Source organism: Emydura macquarii, unplaced genomic scaffold, assembly GCF_026122565.2.
Source record: "Emydura macquarii macquarii isolate MOO-44397 ecotype Brisbane River unplaced genomic scaffold, CSIRO-AGI_Emac_v2 contig_915, whole genome shotgun sequence".
NCBI lineage: Eukaryota > Metazoa > Chordata > Testudines > Chelidae > Emydura > Emydura macquarii.
The window spans coordinates 1,324,776-1,341,834 of record NW_027131052.1 but is presented as its reverse complement, the minus strand read 5'-3'; the positions used below and the strand labels follow the sequence as shown (position 1 = coordinate 1,341,834).

At 42.3% G+C, this 17,059-nt stretch overlaps 1 protein-coding gene across 2 annotated transcripts in view; it reads right to left on the bottom strand.

The window, feature by feature from the left end:
- The window catches only part of UNC13B (unc-13 homolog B), a 410,138-nt gene that overhangs the window by 343,429 nt on the left and 49,650 nt on the right, over window positions 1–17,059 (bottom strand). For both annotated transcript variants that reach the window (XM_067543563.1, XM_067543564.1), the window contains exons 2-4: window positions 12,393–12,422; window positions 7,459–7,558; window positions 535–652 (exon numbers count right to left, since the gene is read on the bottom strand). In XM_067543563.1, the coding sequence (XP_067399664.1) occupies window positions 535–652; window positions 7,459–7,558; window positions 12,393–12,422 (248 nt within the window). The remainder of the gene's footprint in view (window positions 1–534; window positions 653–7,458; window positions 7,559–12,392; window positions 12,423–17,059) is intronic.

The following is a 17,059-nucleotide window of genomic DNA, read 5'->3' as shown; positions in this document are numbered from 1 at the left end:
GGGATACGGTGTAATTTCCCAGGTGACTGGGTTGGGGTTTGATGTTGTATCATTGCCAGGAACTCCTAGATATTGAACCCGATGCCTGTTGCTGCCAACTCTGTCTGGCAGAAGGGTTACAGTTACAAGGGTGGCCCATAACTGGCCCTATTTTGAATAGAGAGAGATTTCAGCCATTAGCATGCTATGCTGTAATATTTTTACAGTTTTTCCATGAGTGTTACAATTCTAACAAGTCAATTTTTGAGTGGTCTATATGTGAGCTATCAAAGTTATACATTCTTCATAAAATTAGATCTCTTTTACATGTTTACATCTGTGGAACCAAGACCTCAGAAGTATGTACAGTAGATTCAATTTTTATTTGTCTTATTAATGGCCTCTGTGATCCAAAGATATATGGCCAGCTCCACACACTTTCCCAAGCTTCTCAGAAGCACCTCTAACATACATACAGTATGTATGTGCACCATGTGTCTAAATCAGAGGCACATTAAATTTGACAGTGCACTTTCACATTGTGTGTTGGCTAACCTCATCAGACTGCTGGATGGCCTTAAGTGCAATCCACACAGTCCCGACCATAGTGTCCCAGATCAGCCCTTTGTTCCATACTTCAACAATCAGTCCCAGGTCCAGCCGACTGATCTCACTGCAAGAAAAAAGGAAAAAAAAGGCAACACACGTAAGAGGCAACTAAAAGGTAGTTATAAACTCAGCTTTTGACTTGGAATGACAATCATTCTCACACAAGTGAATCTTTCATTTGGGAAAATAAATAACCTCAATTAAGCTACACTAAATTTAAAAATATTAGGCGGGTACATTAAATCTCTTGGAGAAAATTACTTATATGCACCTTTTCACGTAAGACTACAGGCTTTTTTAAAATGCAGTCATATAGCCATCTGGTGGAGTTGAGACACCTTATAAGGAAACATGACATAACACATCTCAGCTGCCATGCACACAAGGAGTGGGATCCTGGGCTGGAATACAGAGAGGTGACCTGGTTCTTTGTGGTCACCCTATCAACATCAAGGGATCAGCCATTCCCATCCCTAACAAAGGGAATAGTCATGTGCTTCTCAGCTGGTAGAGACATGTATGCCGAGCTTGGTCAAGACCTTTGTTACCAGGAGTATAGATAGGAAGGACTTCTTCCCGCCCAGTGGATAAAGGAAGCATCTCTCATCAGTACATCTCTTCCTGACGTATCATCCCAACACAGGTAACTTCTTTAGACCACTCTCTGGCATGCCCACTTAAGAAAAAGTTCAACACTCCCCCCTAAATCCAAGGACCACTTTCATGTAGCCTGTAGGTGTCATACTTTCCTTTCCTATCAAATAAGCAGTAACTCAGGAATGCTTTGTGGGATACTATCCTAACCTAAGCTTCCCAGCACGGGAGGAGAAAATCTGACGCACCTTGCTTTTTGTGAAAAGTAAGGAAGGCTTACAATCTGAGTCAAGGATCATCTTCAGAGCATTTTTGTACAGCTGCAGTTCTGAGACCAGATTTCATGGGATTGATGTACTGCTGCATGGCTCCTCTTGCTAGGCAGAGTGCATCCACACAATGTTTGTTAAAGGAATTTGGAAGTCTTATATATTGTTAGTTGTCCCTAGATTGTCACCAGGCCAAAGAGTCTTGTGAATTATTCACTAACTTATTCATCACCCGGATACAGATAAATAATTATGCAACTGGAGACAGCAAACTTTAGGGTACACTCAGACAATCTCACAGGGAGATATGTCAGTAAAACAAAAATACTGTTGCAGCAAAAGTAGACCTGTAGCAAAGGAAGCAGACACCTGTTAATATCCAACTTTCCCTTCCAGTTCCACAGTGTCTTGGGTTCTCATCCCAGGGCAGGAGGACTGAGCTCAGCCGTGTGCAGAGTTCAGATTAGCATTTGATTGAGGGAGAATCTATAGGTGGTAATTTTTTCACACACATACAGTTGATCTCCTGTAGTTTCCTGCTATGTCAGTGCTGTCATACAAATCATCAGTTTATTGCAAGTATCTCAGTACTTGCCCCAAATTGGAGAACTGAATCCCACACAAAGCTCTCTACTTAGCATCAACACAGAGATCAAGAAATCTAGTGCAAAACCACAACCAACTTCTGCTCAAAATTCTACGAGGCACTAATCAGTCAACTATATTACGAAGGAATTTCAGCCAAAGCAACTGCTTTGATAGCTTCAGCTGTGTCTCCCTTTCAACACCCACTGGTTAGATGAAGAATAATTTCAAACCAGAGAACAGACAAACCAAGAAACATTATTTCACAAAGTTATTTTTCTTTCAGATTTAAAATCTAAAGCTTTAATGCTGTTTTAGGAATAGGAAGAAAGTAACCAAATTCATATTTGCAAACAGAAAGCAATTTTTGCTTTCTCTGTGATATCTAGCAATTTAAAAGCTGCTTCTGAACTAGAAAATGCTTCCAAAGACAAAAGTGGAAATGCTCTGTCTGGGAAATAAGCAAATCTCAAATATCCTACATGTAACCCTGCCTTTTACAAGGAGTTTTAAAGCTACAAAAAACTTCTAAAAACATTAACTAGTTTTATCAGCCAAGAAAACACCTTTGATTTCTTCTGCTATTTGAGAATACCTTTTTGGACAGGTAAATGTGGTACACTTTGCTGTTCAGGGAGCCATCATCCTGATCTGTCAGAAGCAGCAGCTTCCCATGTATTCAGGTCAACTTGGCCAGCTTTTAGGTGAGCTTTGAGGGTGTACTTATATCATTTTTGCTGGCCTCCTGGTGTATGTGTTTCTGTTTTCAACTGTCCATAAAATATGGTTTTGAGCAGTCACATATCATCCATATGTCTGAGGTGAGCAGCTCAGCAAAGCTGCGCATGTAGGATAAGGATTCAATGCTAGTCATGCAGCACTGGTCCAGGACTTCGATGTTTGGTATCCTGTCTGACCACTTGATGCTACAGATGAGACAGACAATGCATGTGAAAATGCTCTAATTGTTAACTATAGGCATAACTGGCTTTAGAATTGGGCTGTGTGATTTCGACATTGATCATGGCATTATTAGATCAAGTGCTGCCAAGACAGCAAAATTTTTCAACCGCATTAAGTGACGGGTCATCAATTGCAATTTCAGGGGCAGATTACATACACAGAAAGGATGGTTCAGTGGTTAAGGAACCAGCATGGGAGCCAGGGGACCCGCCTGTCATAGACTTCCTGTGTGATCCTGGGCAAATGACTTAAGCATAGTGTACACTAGAAAAGCTTTGCCAGTATAGCTACGCCAGCAAACCCTCCCAGTGCAGACACAGTTATACCAGCAAAAATGCCTATGCCAGTACAATTTATACCAGGGAGTGGCAAGCAAAACAAGCTATACCGGCAAAAGCACTTTTTTGCCAGTATAACTGCTTCTCACTAGGGCTTCTTCCAGCATAGCAATGTTGTTTGAGAAAAAGTCACAGCACTGACATAGTTAAGCTGGAAAAAGTTTCCTGTGCAGACCTACCCCTAGTTTCTCTATGCCTCACGCATACTTAACAGGTGTTTTACCCCATCTGTTTAATAACAAAATGGTTTAGGATTCCAAAGTTCGTTACACATTAATATACACTGTCTCAGACATACACAGGGAACATTTCATCAACCACAGAAACACAGCCTCCTCCAGAGCAGTTCACAGCAGGTATCAAACAGTGCACACACAACAGTTCAGCCCAGGAAGTGAAGAACATGCACAACTGAAACTTCAGGGAGGAAGAATGAACATAGTAACCTCCAATCCAATTTGACCACAACCCTGGGCTTATCTATCCAGAAGAGTGCACATTGTGGAATTCTTCAAGACCACAAGTGGTCCAGATCTCAGGCTTACGTCTTTCCTGAAAGACAGCACCTCCAGCAACTGCACCCTGGGGCATTAGTTCAGGCTGAGTCAGAGAGAAGAGCAGTCCCTACTAAAGCCCCCCGCTGTACATCCTGTAGCAGCTTGTTTCTTCACCGTCTAGGTCTCACATCATCTCAATATTCCCCAGATCCAAGCCTACTCATCTTGTGACAACCAAAAGGAAGGATGGTCCAGTGGTTAGGGCACTAATCATGAACTTTGAAGACCCAAGTTAAATTTCCTGCTTTGCCACAGACTCCCTGTGTAACTTTGGGCAAGTCATTTATTCTCTCTGTGCCTCAGTTCCTCATATGTACAATGAAGACAATAGCCCTGCCCTGCCTCCCAGGAATGTGCAAGAATAAATACATTAGAGACTGTGAGGCACTCAGATATTATGATGATGGGGTTCATACAAGTACTTATGATGGATTCATAATGCACATGAAAATAGAAGCATTGATAACCACTGGCATTCATCCCTTGGAGCCAGCAGTTGTATCACATCCTACTGTCAACTACAGCACTTGTGCCATGAACAGGTAACTCCCAGCCTCAAACTGCTTTTTACTGAACTTAATAAACTCTGACCTAGAAATCAAACCAGAGGGGCAGGAACAAGTAGAAAACTTTCACCCCTTCTAAAAATAATGATCCACTGATAAATCAGTGAAAAACCGTGTCATGGGTAGGTATCCAATAGTGATCCCACTCCATAAAAAATATATATATACAAAAATATATACAAAATACCACCAACTAAGCTTCTGTATTTGGCAAATATCCTCCTGGCTATATGCTGTAGATACCACTTTACTCCCTCACACTTCTCCAGTGTTTAGCTTCTCCCTATACAATGTCTTAATTTGGTCCTGATCCAGCAACTCTTTCTGTTCACTGAAATCAATAAGAATCTGCCCACACGAATCAAATCACAAGGCTGGGATCCTAAATTGTGAGCTTCTTGGGAAAGCAGCCTGTGATTGTGTCTGTAAATGCTACGTATACTATCTAAATAAATAATGCAAAGCACTACACATAAAGGACTAGACCATAACTAGATTATGCCAATGAGTGGATACTTGGAGCAGCCGACATGCATGATTTTCTCAAGAACTGCACATCTTGTTGTGTTATAGCAGATGTAAGCAGGGTCTGAATGGGCTCTCCTCTGATATCTAGGATAAGCTGGGGAGAAAAGACTTCAGGAGCAGACCATGTTTTCATACACATGCCGACTCTGCCTAGGTGTGCAGCAAACAACTGCTTTGCCAAAATGATCACTTTAGTATTTGAATGCAGGAATAATGAAATGTTCTTTTTATTGTATGACTAAAGGGCAGCAGAACTATGCTTAGCATGCCCTGATTGAGGGGATCATCCTAAACTGAGCCTCACTTACTAAGCAGGGATGTCAAATTCCAGTGAAAAAGAGAGTGGGTGGGCACAGGTGTTCTGACCTGGTGATGTCCACTGCCCAAAGAGTCCTAGATGCCATTTGACCTGTCCCTCGCCAGCATTTAATAATAGATCTGATTGAATTCAACTGAGAGTTCTTGTTTCCAGCTGGTGATTCCTAAAGCTGACATCACTACTGAGCTCGGGGCTAAGCCTTAGACCTTGAGTGGGGACAGTGAAAGACAACACAGAGACTGCACTGGCTGTGAGGTTCCCTACTACCTGCTGAATTCACTGAGAGCTGCGTTAAGTGGAGGAACCTCAGAACAAATTGCAGTGGGGGAGGTCTAGGTTGAATATTAGGAAAAGCTTTGTCACTAGGAGGGTGGTGAAGCACAGGAATGGGTTACCTAAGGAAGTGGTGGAATCTCCATCCTTAGAGTTTTTTAAGGCTTGGCTCTGACAAAGCACTGGCTGGAATTACTTAGTTGAGGTTGGTCCTTCTTTGAGCAGGGGGTTGGACCAGATGACCTCCTGAGGGTCCTTCCAACCCTTATCTTCTATGAATCTATGACCATGCAGGAGCAGCAAGGAGCAGTGGCAGAAAAGCAGCAGTGGCGGCCAGGGCGGCAGCAGAGAAACAGCAGCTGCGGTAAGCCAGTTGCAGAGGCAGTAGCAGAGGTATTGCTCAACGCCCTCACCCTCTTCACCCCTACCCCCGGGGGTGAGAGATGAACCCTGGTAAAGCACCTCTGAACTCTGGGTCATCACTAACCAAGCGGAGAGAAAGGGGAGTGATATGTTAAAAGCACATTTGTTCATCTGACCTCCCCACCATAGCATGAGAAACTGAGGCAAAGGACACTGCCCAATGTACTATGGGGTCGGCTTTGCTTGTGGTCGTGGTTTTGAATGTGATTGTGGTGTTTTCCCACCTTCCCCTTTTATTAAATGTTCCCTTTTGTTGTACAGACTCAATGCTTGCAAGTGGGGAAGTATTGCCTCTTAGAAGCACCCAGGAGTGGTATTAAATTTTCCCAGATTACTGGGTGGGGGCTCAACCCAATTCTCTTTTGTATTTTTAAGAGGAACCCCTAGACATTGAACCCGACTCTTCTTGCTGTTGACTCTACCTGGCAAAAAGAATCCAGTGTTATCTGTATTTGTTGCTAATGGTTCAGTTTTCACAGATCTTTTTATAGTATTTTATCCCACAATCAAAACCTGTTTCACAACACTTCCAAGCAAAATGGACTAAGTTAGCTTGGGAGTTGAGTTTTGTTACAGGGTCAGTAAACCAACAGGAAGTTTCCATTGCCAAAAAGAGCTGATGTAGACCTACCCAATGCCATTCAGAATGACCAGTTTCAAAACTTGAAAGGAAATTCAACTCTTCAGATTAACCCTCAAAGCCATCAACATACTGCACGCTGGCAAATCGTCATAATGACGGAATTGTCAAGGCCACATCAACACAGATGTGGACGCAAACATCAATGCCCAAGTGAAGAACTGAGGCCAAAGACACCCCTCTCAACTAAGGTCACCAATGCGCATGAACCACAGCAACCAGAAGTACTAAGCTCTAAGGGGTACTGGAAACTTGACAGCTCCAGCCACATGGCTACAAGGTTTATCTACAGATGCCTCGCTGTGTCAAAAATCTTTGAAAGTGATAAGACATGATTCAGTTTGAAAGCCCAGGATCCAAGAGTAGGAACTGAGTACCTCTGGTGTCACTAGAGAATGTCAAGCATGGGTTGATCCTACCAAGGCACAGGGAGCACTCTTTCCCTACAGCAGTGGTTTTGCAACCTTTTCATTTTGCAGACCCCACCATAGACTGAAGATCTTCTCATGGACCACCTCTCTCATTCACTGTGCATCATCCAGCCTGTATAATGAATGAGGCAGGAGTCTGGGCAATAAAAATTACCGTAGTACGTGTGTGTACGTATGTACACACACACACACACACACACACACACACACACACTTACTTCATGGTCAACCTATAATTTTGACATTTCCTGACTTAAGTACTTGATTTTACAACATTAAAAATCTTAAACAATGGTTTGTATAAGTAACTGTTTGTTGTGGCACCACCTTTTCAGGGCTGATCTTTTCTATGCACATTCAATTTCTGTATAGCACTGTACTTACAACATGAAGTCTTGTTCCCAGCAGGGCTGGTCCCCTCGCACTGCAACTGTTGTACTCTTCACATTTTGCACTTTCAGAGTGACATAAGTATTAAATTTATCTAAACAAAGAAAGAGTAAAATAATTACTTTTTGCTATTACCATCTCTTACAAAAGCAACATTCTAAAGCCACTGGATGTTATTCTGCACCCTCAAAAAAATGCTACTGGTAGGAACGTTATCTGTCTATTTATGAAGTCCATAAAAAAACCATATATTTGAAAAACCTTCCAAGGATTTGCACCTTCCACAAAATGTCAACCCGTTTCATACATGACTGAATAAAACTCATTTTCTCCCTAAAACAAAGGCAAAACTATGATCACCTATAGTAAGTTAACAGCAACTATAAAAGAAAATATATCCTGAAGAAAAACAAACAAGTGACTGTTTGCCCAAAGGCAGATGAAGGAAACTGGAATTAAAAGGCCAGAACATTATCTATCCCTTAAACAGATGCAATAGCCAAAAATGTGTACAACAGGCCGTGATGGACACAGCTTGAAGTTAACCTAGCTACTCTCGAATCTGGGGACCCTCCTCTGTGACTCCATGGTAAGGGCTTCTGAGAACAAGTTTTGAAACTTGTGCAGATTAATATTAAGAGAGCTGCATTAAAAGAACAAGCCACATTGTCATGTTTTGACATCTTGGGTTTAAAAAATATATTTTTGAAAAAAAAACTTCCTTATTAATTTGTAGTATTTCTACCCAACAACTCTGAACCACACCTTTTTTGTAGCTGCTATTTATTCCTTACTAGCAATAATGAAAAGGAGCATGGGCGTAGGCAGATACAAAGTTTAAACACCCAGCAATCTGAGAACCAACAAGCTCCCATTTAAGGAGCAGTTATTGCCTCAGGCACTCGTCAATCACATTAAGCGCTGCCCAAGTCATGTATTACTATGCTAAACAAGTAGGATATAAATTCCAAAAGAGGGAACATTTTAGCGATGTAGCATCCCAGTATAGCTAGTCTCAAAAAAAGTCAGATCACAGTCCATTATTGCTCAGATTCATGATCAAAACTGCAGACTGGTGCTGCAGGGTACACTAGCATATCCTAACAACTGACCACACAGACTGAGTAGGAAAGCTTTCTGCACTCTTAGCCAAGAAATCAGAACTGTGATGGATTGTAACTGCTGCTATTGTATATGGGAATTGTGAAGAAGTCAGACAATAGCCCAGAACCAAAAGAATGACGGAGAGACAACATAGCCCAGTGGTTTAGACAAAACTGGACTCTAGGTTCTAGTCCCAATTCTACCACTGTCAAACAATAGGATACTCAGAATGTCAATGAAGCCACACACATCTCAGAATGGGTCCCAGGTAGAGAGGTTATGCAACCATGCAAATGGCTGGCCATTGTCTTTAGGCTGCCAGGTAACTATGCTCCAGAAACCGTTTTCATTTCTTTAAAAAAAGTAAGTGCCTAGCCCTGGTTGCAAATATGATCTTTCAAATGTGAATGAAATACAAACTTCCTGGGTTTGCAAAGCGTTGGAAACAATAGTTCTGGGCAAAGTATGAATTGCTCCTCATTCATCTCAAATAGGGAATTAGCGTTGAAATTTAATACTTTAAGTGTAAACACTACTAACTATTTCACTGCTGATCATTTTAGTAGAAATATTCATCTGATGTACTTCATTTTTTAATACATTGCTAGATATTGGATCAGAGCACAGTTAGTTGTGTAGAATGTAAACTCTTGGGGCCAGTGGCTATTTTTAAATGTGTTTTGTATTATGTGTACACAGTGCTTAGCACAATAGGATCCTTGCCCCCAATGAGGGCCTTTAAGCACTATAACTAAGGATAAGATTATGTCCCAGAAGTAACAGAAGTCTCTGACATTTTCTGCCTCAGCCCTGGGGTAGCAGGACTGGAGCTCTCAGCCGGTGGGGGGCCCCCCTGCAGCTCCCTGCAGCAGTAGGTGAGTCCCCCACAGACCTAGAGCTCCCAGCCTTGGCCCCACAGTTCAAGCCACCACAGGCAGCAGGGGGCCACAGAGCTGTCATCCAGAGCAGCGGCGGGTGCTGGACCACCCTCCTCCCCCAACCTTCAATGGGGCTCAGGCGCTCATCCCCCTCCAATCAGCTCCGTTTTGTCATAGTTATGTTTTTTTAGTAGACGTCAAGGACCAGTCACAGACTTCTGTGAATTTTTGTTTAATGCTCATGACCTGTCCCTGACTTCTATTAAAAAAAACTTGGTTAAGTTTCCAGAGGGGTAGCCGTGTTAGTTTGTATACAACAAAAACAACGAGAGTTCTGTAGCACTTTAAAGACTAACACATTTAATTTCAGCCCACGAAAGCTTATGCCTGCTGAAATTAAATTTGTTAATCTTTAAAGTGCTACAGAATCATAGAATCATAGAATATTAGAGTTGGAAGGGACCTCAGGAGGTCATCTAGTCCAACCCCCTGCTCAAAGCAGGACTAACCTCAGCTATATCATCCCAACCAGGGCTTTGTCAAGCCTCAGCTTAAAAACCTCTAAGGATGGAGATTCCACCACCTCCCTAGGTAACCCATTCCAGTGCTTCACCACCCTCCTAGTAAAAAACTTTCCTAATGTCCAACCTAGACCTCCCGCCCTGCAACTTGAGACCGTTGCTTCTTGTTCTGTCATCTGCCACCACCGAGAACAGCCTAGCCCCATCCTCCCTGAAACCCCCTTTCAGGTAGTTAAAGGCTGCTATCAAATCCCCCCTCAATCTTCTCTTTTGCAGACTTAACAAGCCCAGTTCCCTCAGCCTCTCCTCTTAAGTCCTGTGCTCCAGCCCCCTAATCATTTTGGTTGCCCTCCGCTGCACTCTCTCTAACTTGTCCACAACCTTTTTGTAGTGGGGGGCCCAAAACTGGACACAATATTCGAAATGCGACCTCACCAATGCCGAATAGAGGGGAATAATCACTTCCCGTGACCTGCTGGCAATGCCCCTCCTAATGCAGCCCAATATGCTATTAGCCTTCTTGGCAACCAGGGCACACTGCTGACTCATATCCAGCTTTTTATCCACTGTTACCCCCAGGTCCTTTTCTGCAGAGCTGCTGCCCAGCTCGTCGGTCCCCAGTCTATAGCTGTGCATGGGATTCTTCCTTCCTAAGTGGAGGACTCTGCACTTGTCCTTGTTGAACCTCATTAGATTTCTTTTGGCCCAATCCTCCAGTTCGTTTAGGTCACTCTGTATCCTATCCCTACCCTCCAGGGTATCTACCACTCCCCCCAGCTTAGTGTCGTCCGCAAACTTGCTGAGGGTGCAATCTACCCCATCCTCCAGATCATTAATAAAGATGTTGAACAAAACCAGCCCCAGGACCGACCCCTGGGGAACTCCGCTTGTGACCGGTTGCCAGCTAGACATGGATCCATTGATCACTACTCGTTGAGCCCTATGCTCTAGCCAGAACTCTCGTTGTTTTTAGTTAAGATTTTGTCAATGATAATAGAAACTATTAAACATTTGTTATAGTAACACCCCAAGGCTAAGATCAGGTTCAGGGCCTCATTATGCAAGGCATTGTTTTCCAGTTAACCATTGGAACACCTTACCACGGTCATGCTGGATTCTCCATTCCTGTACATTTTTAAGTCAAAATTGGAGGTTTTTCTAAAAGTTTACCTAGTTCAAACAGGAATTCATTCAGAGCAGCCCTGTGACATATACTATACAGGAGATCAGACTAGATGATCACAATGGTCCCCTCTGGCCTTATCTATGAAACTATTGGGGGGAGGGGAGACAGAGACAGAGAGAGGTGTGTGTCTGTCTGTCTCTCTCTCTCTCTCTCTCTCTCTGATCAGATCTATAACTGGGGTGCCCAACCTATGGTCCCGGGCTGTACATGGCCCACCAGTGCATTTCATAAGGCCCACGGCCTGCTTCAACACAATATACTAACAGCCGATTCATTAGAGTTTTGTTGTCATGTTTACATCATTTTAGTTTACATAACCCTGTACATAGAAACAACCTAAAAATATTAATCATGGAGACAAGCTGGAGTGGAGTGAGCTGGTAAGAATCAGGGAGTAGGAGGAAGAAGGAAGCTCATCACCCACCCCACCACAGTTCGCAGGCACTGTTCTATAGGCATTGTGGCAGAAGAGAGAGTCTTAATGAGGAATCTGAAGGAGGATAAGGTAGTGCCTGTTTGGATTCTATCAGGAAATCTCTCATTCAAAAGAGGTGGCATGGAAGAAGCACAAAGTTGTTAGAGAGAAAAACTGGCTGGGGAGCAGGAAAAGCTGGGCATGTTGGCTAATTGAAGGCAGCTGTCAACATCACAGTAGGTTTCTCAGGCAGCTAAACAGAGCAGAGTTAAGTCCAAGAGCTTTGAAGTAAATGACAAGAAGCTTGGAGGAAAAGGGGGAACCCAGCACAGAAACCCCCAAAGGAGTTAACATGGTCAGAGCAATGAGCCAGCAAAATGATTTTACCAACCAATACTCTGCATATGCTAATTATTAGTGAACAAGAGCTTGAGAAAACTGAGTCACAGAAGTAACCTAGAGAAGATGAGAAGTGAGTGAACACACAAATATTCGTCTGAGGTTATTTGTGAACATAGTAAGAAAAAACATTTATAGAAATACAACAAGTAGATTTAACCTTTTTGTCTACTTGATTGCTACTCCTGCATTGTGACAGTCTCTCCAATACCTCTGAATTACCCTCTTTCCAAAGATGAGAAAAACACAGTAAGTAATATCTGTGCACAAGGTAATACCCACAGCAAAGCGAAACAAATACTCAGTAATGTTAGCCCACATGATATGGCAGGAAGAATAGAACAGACTATTAAACAGCCTTAAAAATAAATAGTGGTGCCTGCAGGTTAATGACTGTTTCAGGACAAGAAAGAAGTCTGGCTTACCCGGTGGTCCCTGGAGTTTGGCTTTTTTCACTGTGAATAAAAAAAATACACATTTAGTGATTGTCATGGTAACAGTTTTATTCTACAAGTTATACGACACAAGATCTGTCAAGCACTCTTAGCACAGGACTGAGCACCAGAGAATCTGTGTTCTCTGATCCCATGTTTCACTGTATGACAGACCTGAACACCACTTCATTTCTGTGCCCTAGATTTCCCTTGTAAACAGAGGCATATTAACTCAAAGTTAGTCGTGAGGATTAGTTAATGTTTGTACAGCACTTCGACTCTGCAAGTCATCACTGATTTTACATATACTTTAGAACTACACTTAAGTCTCTTGCAAACCAGAAGCTATTACTATTTCTACTTTATATAATGTCAGCATTTTAGTATTCCATATCAGCTAATTTGTAAGTTACAGAAGTAATACTGAAAAAAAAGTATATGTTCTATTCTCAGAAGGTAGGTCTGTGCAGAGTAGAGCTGGTTGGGGTATTTTTGATTAAATGTATGTGTTTAAATATGCTGTTGTATCAAAGTCTAAACATTTCAGAGACGTATCAATTCCAACAGGAAGGTTTCTGAGGTCCACGGTGGACACTCTGGTCATTTTGAGAGAGCGAGGGTGAGAGATGATTAAAAAAAATCTGATCTTTCTGTGGAGGTTACATAAGAGAGCAGGACAGGAAACCTGACTCGCCACCACGGACTGGAGCTGCCAGCTGTTGCCAGTAAGGCAAGAGCCGGGAGTAGAACTGGGCGAATAATGGATTTTTAGTTCATTGGCAATTCCAAAAACAATTGTTTCAGGTTGAATGAAATATTTCATTTACCTGAAACTAAATATTTAATTTTGATTGAGGATTTTTTTTAACATATTAATAAAGCCAACAATTTAGTGAAATTGGCATGAATTTGCAAAAATGTTTTGCTATGGATCTTCGGTTTTCACCAAAAAGGTTTATCGAAAAATCTGGCCCAGCTCTAGCCAGGAGCACCCAGCAGCACAACGTGAAGATGACCAGATGGCAGAGCGGTATGTAAAGGCAAAGGAGGAGACTGGACACTACGAGAATACAAACAGCAGTAGGCCTGGCAGCACATGCTCAAAACGTACAAGAAATGGACCCCAAGAAGCAGTTTTTTGCTTATAGGTGATCAATAGTTCTTTGGTATGAATACATTGAGCTGGAGCTCAGGACAGGCGCTCATTAAATGCCAAGAGGTCATCAGGCAGCTATCAGTCTGTCCTTTCAAAGACAAAAATCAGATTAAGTTTTTAAATCAACATTTTAAAAATACACATTGTTGAATGGAAAAGACTTTACAGACATAACTAAACATTGTCAAACAAAGACATCTGCCCTACTTCCACCTTCCTCACATAAACTAGAAACGCTCAGAGTAGTAACGAAATATGTAAGTAAGATTTAGAAAATAAGTGCAGATAATTGGTTTTGAAAATGCTCAGCTTGCTCAAGTATCAAGAGAAGACCCTTTGGAAACTGAATTCTGAGATTACCATAATATCACTCATACAAAACCAGAACAAAGTTATGTCTAACACAAGACTTCTAAAACAAACATTCCGGAGTCCCTCTAAATACACAATGCAGAACAAAAACACATTCCAGATGCAATTTGTGCTTTGGACCTTCCCACACAGGAAGGAAGCTCATTTTTATTTAATATTTTAGTGCCAACAACATGTTTCCCACTGTATGAAGCAAAAAATACAACCCGTTTTAAACAGCATACAACCTAAAAAAAAGATGCACATAGATGTTTAGATTCTATAGAAAATCTCACGACACACAGAAGAGGCACTAGGAAATCCAGAGTGGAGATAAACAGCTGAATTTCACTCACACACACTTACTCACTTATAAACTCACTTCTAGGTTTTCAAGAGGGTCTTGAATGAAGACTGGGTGGTAATCAAGCAAGCTAGATTAGGAAGGATGTTCCATGAGCTGGAGGCAACATGGAAAGAAAGCACCATCATATTATTTTTAAAAATACACTGATAGTTTCTTCAAGGAGTAGATAATGTGTCTAGTGCACATAGTTTTAAAAAAATGAACCAATTATTACAACATCTATCATTTATTTGTGTACATTTCCTAATGCATAGACAGTCTACCTGTGTTATCTCTCCAACAGATAAGGGCCATCTCTTACTAGTTGGGTTTTACGTACGTTACGCTTTAACAAGCTCATGGACTCACTGCCATTACAGGATAATGGACGGCAAGATAAGATTTCTCCAAGCTCCTACTAGCTTTTCCAGTGTAAATGTCATAGCATTTACAAGAAAATATATCTAATAATCTTAGAAGCAAGACACACCTGAGACTGAAAATGGCTTGAGAACTAAAGAAGCAAATAACTTTTCTCCAGAAGAGAGCACTTGTGCTGGAAGGCCATAGTGTCTGACCTTCAAGAGAAATATTTCTGAGTAAAGACAATAATGAATATTGGCAGTTATGGAACCACTAGAACAGAACTACAAGTAAGAGTGAGATGCTGGACATTGACCTTAACAATGAAAAAAACTATTTACAAGTCTATATATTCTGAGTCGACAGGATAGGATCTGTGTACCATTCTCTCCATACACTAGGGCAGTGGTTCTTAACCTTTCCAAACTACTGTACCCCTGAAGCCTGAGTCCCACCCCCACAGGGCTGAGGCATGTAACTTAGTTTCATGGCGCCCCTGTGGCTCCAGGCAATTGCCTTTCTTGCCACCCCCAATACCAGATCTGCACTTGCGACCCCTCTAAACCCCCCAGGTTAAGAAACACTGCACTAGGGCATGACTGTTTCAGCCAGAAGCTAGAACTGTTCTGTTAAAGGCTAGAAATGCTGAGCCTTGTGTGTCTATAATGTCTAATATAAAAGGTGTGAGCTCATGCACATTGTTCCCCAGAGGTAGAATCTGAGGTGATGTTGACGCTGAGTAACAACCTGTACAAACAGATATACGGCACACAGGTCTAAGGATTCCAGGAGACTCCCTGGGGTGGCTGATCAAAACAACAACTCTTTGAACCTTTCAGGCATTGAAGCTGTTTAACCATTTCAAGTCTGGGATGAGGCAATCTACCCACTTCACAGCTGCCTATGGGTACGAAGTATGAAGAAAGGTGCTCTCAAGGATCCTATATCACTGCTTCTATGGTAAGGCAATGCTGAATTGCCTTTAACACTCTGTTGCTCTCTTTTGGACAACAGGAGAAAGGAATATTTAAGTGGGGAAGGAGGGGTTTTGGATTTATGTAGTAACCTGCTCATGTCAGTGGATCCTTCTTCATGGTCAGGAACAGTAGGGCTATGTTTACACTGGCAGTGGCATATTTGCCGCCGCCAGATTGATCTTTCATGATCAATTGAGCGGTCAGTGAGACCCGCTCAGTCGATGAGGGAGTGAACAGCGCACAGAAGCAGTCGACGGGAGTTACACAAACTACTCTGTGTGGTTTGCGTAACTCCCATCGACTGCTGCCAAATTTCCAGGTAAGTGTGAACAAGCCCTAAGATTCCACTGCTGTTGGAAGTGAAGCAGACTGCCCCCAACACAGAGACTCGGAGGAGTTATTTATCATCAGAGCACCCACAATGTGCCGTGGCTTTCTACAACGGTGACAGTCTCTGTACCACATAGTGTAGTCTAAACTTGCCTGTGCAATGGGGCCTCCAATGCTACTGGAGGATCCTCTTGCTCTGTAAGTTTAGTAAAGGCTCCTCTGCCCTGGTTTGCAGAAGGAATAAAATATCTGATGATAGCCTGAAAGGTAGAGGTTTTTGTATACCCTACACCTGCTGTGGTGCTCTGTCCCCCTACTAATAGTGGCTGGGCCACATATTAGAAGCTCACAAGCCTGCTTTGGCCTTGGCTGACAGAGCGGAATCTTAGATCAGGCAGAATAGAGGCTCATGCCTTAAAATCCAAAGGTCCTGGGTTCAATCCCTACTGCTGAAAATCCTGCCCAGGGGCATGGCACTACAAATATATATATATAGCTATATAGCCACTCACACACAAAATACAGGAGGCATGGAGTTTTTCTTAATTCTCCACCAAATCTATAAGGGCTTAATTGAGAGGTTTCATAAAGAGGCATTTGCAGACATAGGGAAAAACCATTTGATTACATTTTGCTTAAAGTTTTGCCTCTAGGGCAAGACGGTAGCCAGAGTGGCCTTATGGGCTAGTTAGCCTAACCAGCTCCTCAGCCACATATTGTCCTGGAAGACAATGTGCAAGACAAGACAGTCCCCATTCTATGAAATTCTGGGGGATAACTAAAACATTCAACAAGCTGCAGATAAACAGCAACCTAAGTCCTGTTCTCTAAAGCACCATGCACACAGTTGTATTATACAAATAATAATATACAGGATCCATTTAAAGCTGACTGTCTGCTTGTCTAGATCTTAAGTGGCGGTATGGCTTTTAAAATCAGGCTGTATTTCCACAGCAGTTAGATAGATGAACCCTTTTTAGGACTTTTAGTCTGTATATTCCCTTCTCAGCTGTCATGTTGTAAAGCTTTGTTGTAGACTTGGCCAGAAAGGGGAAAACCAAAAGCCGGATCCAGGCCACAACTATCAACAGGTTTTTGGACAAGCTGCATGGTGATATTATCTTCCAACATTTTC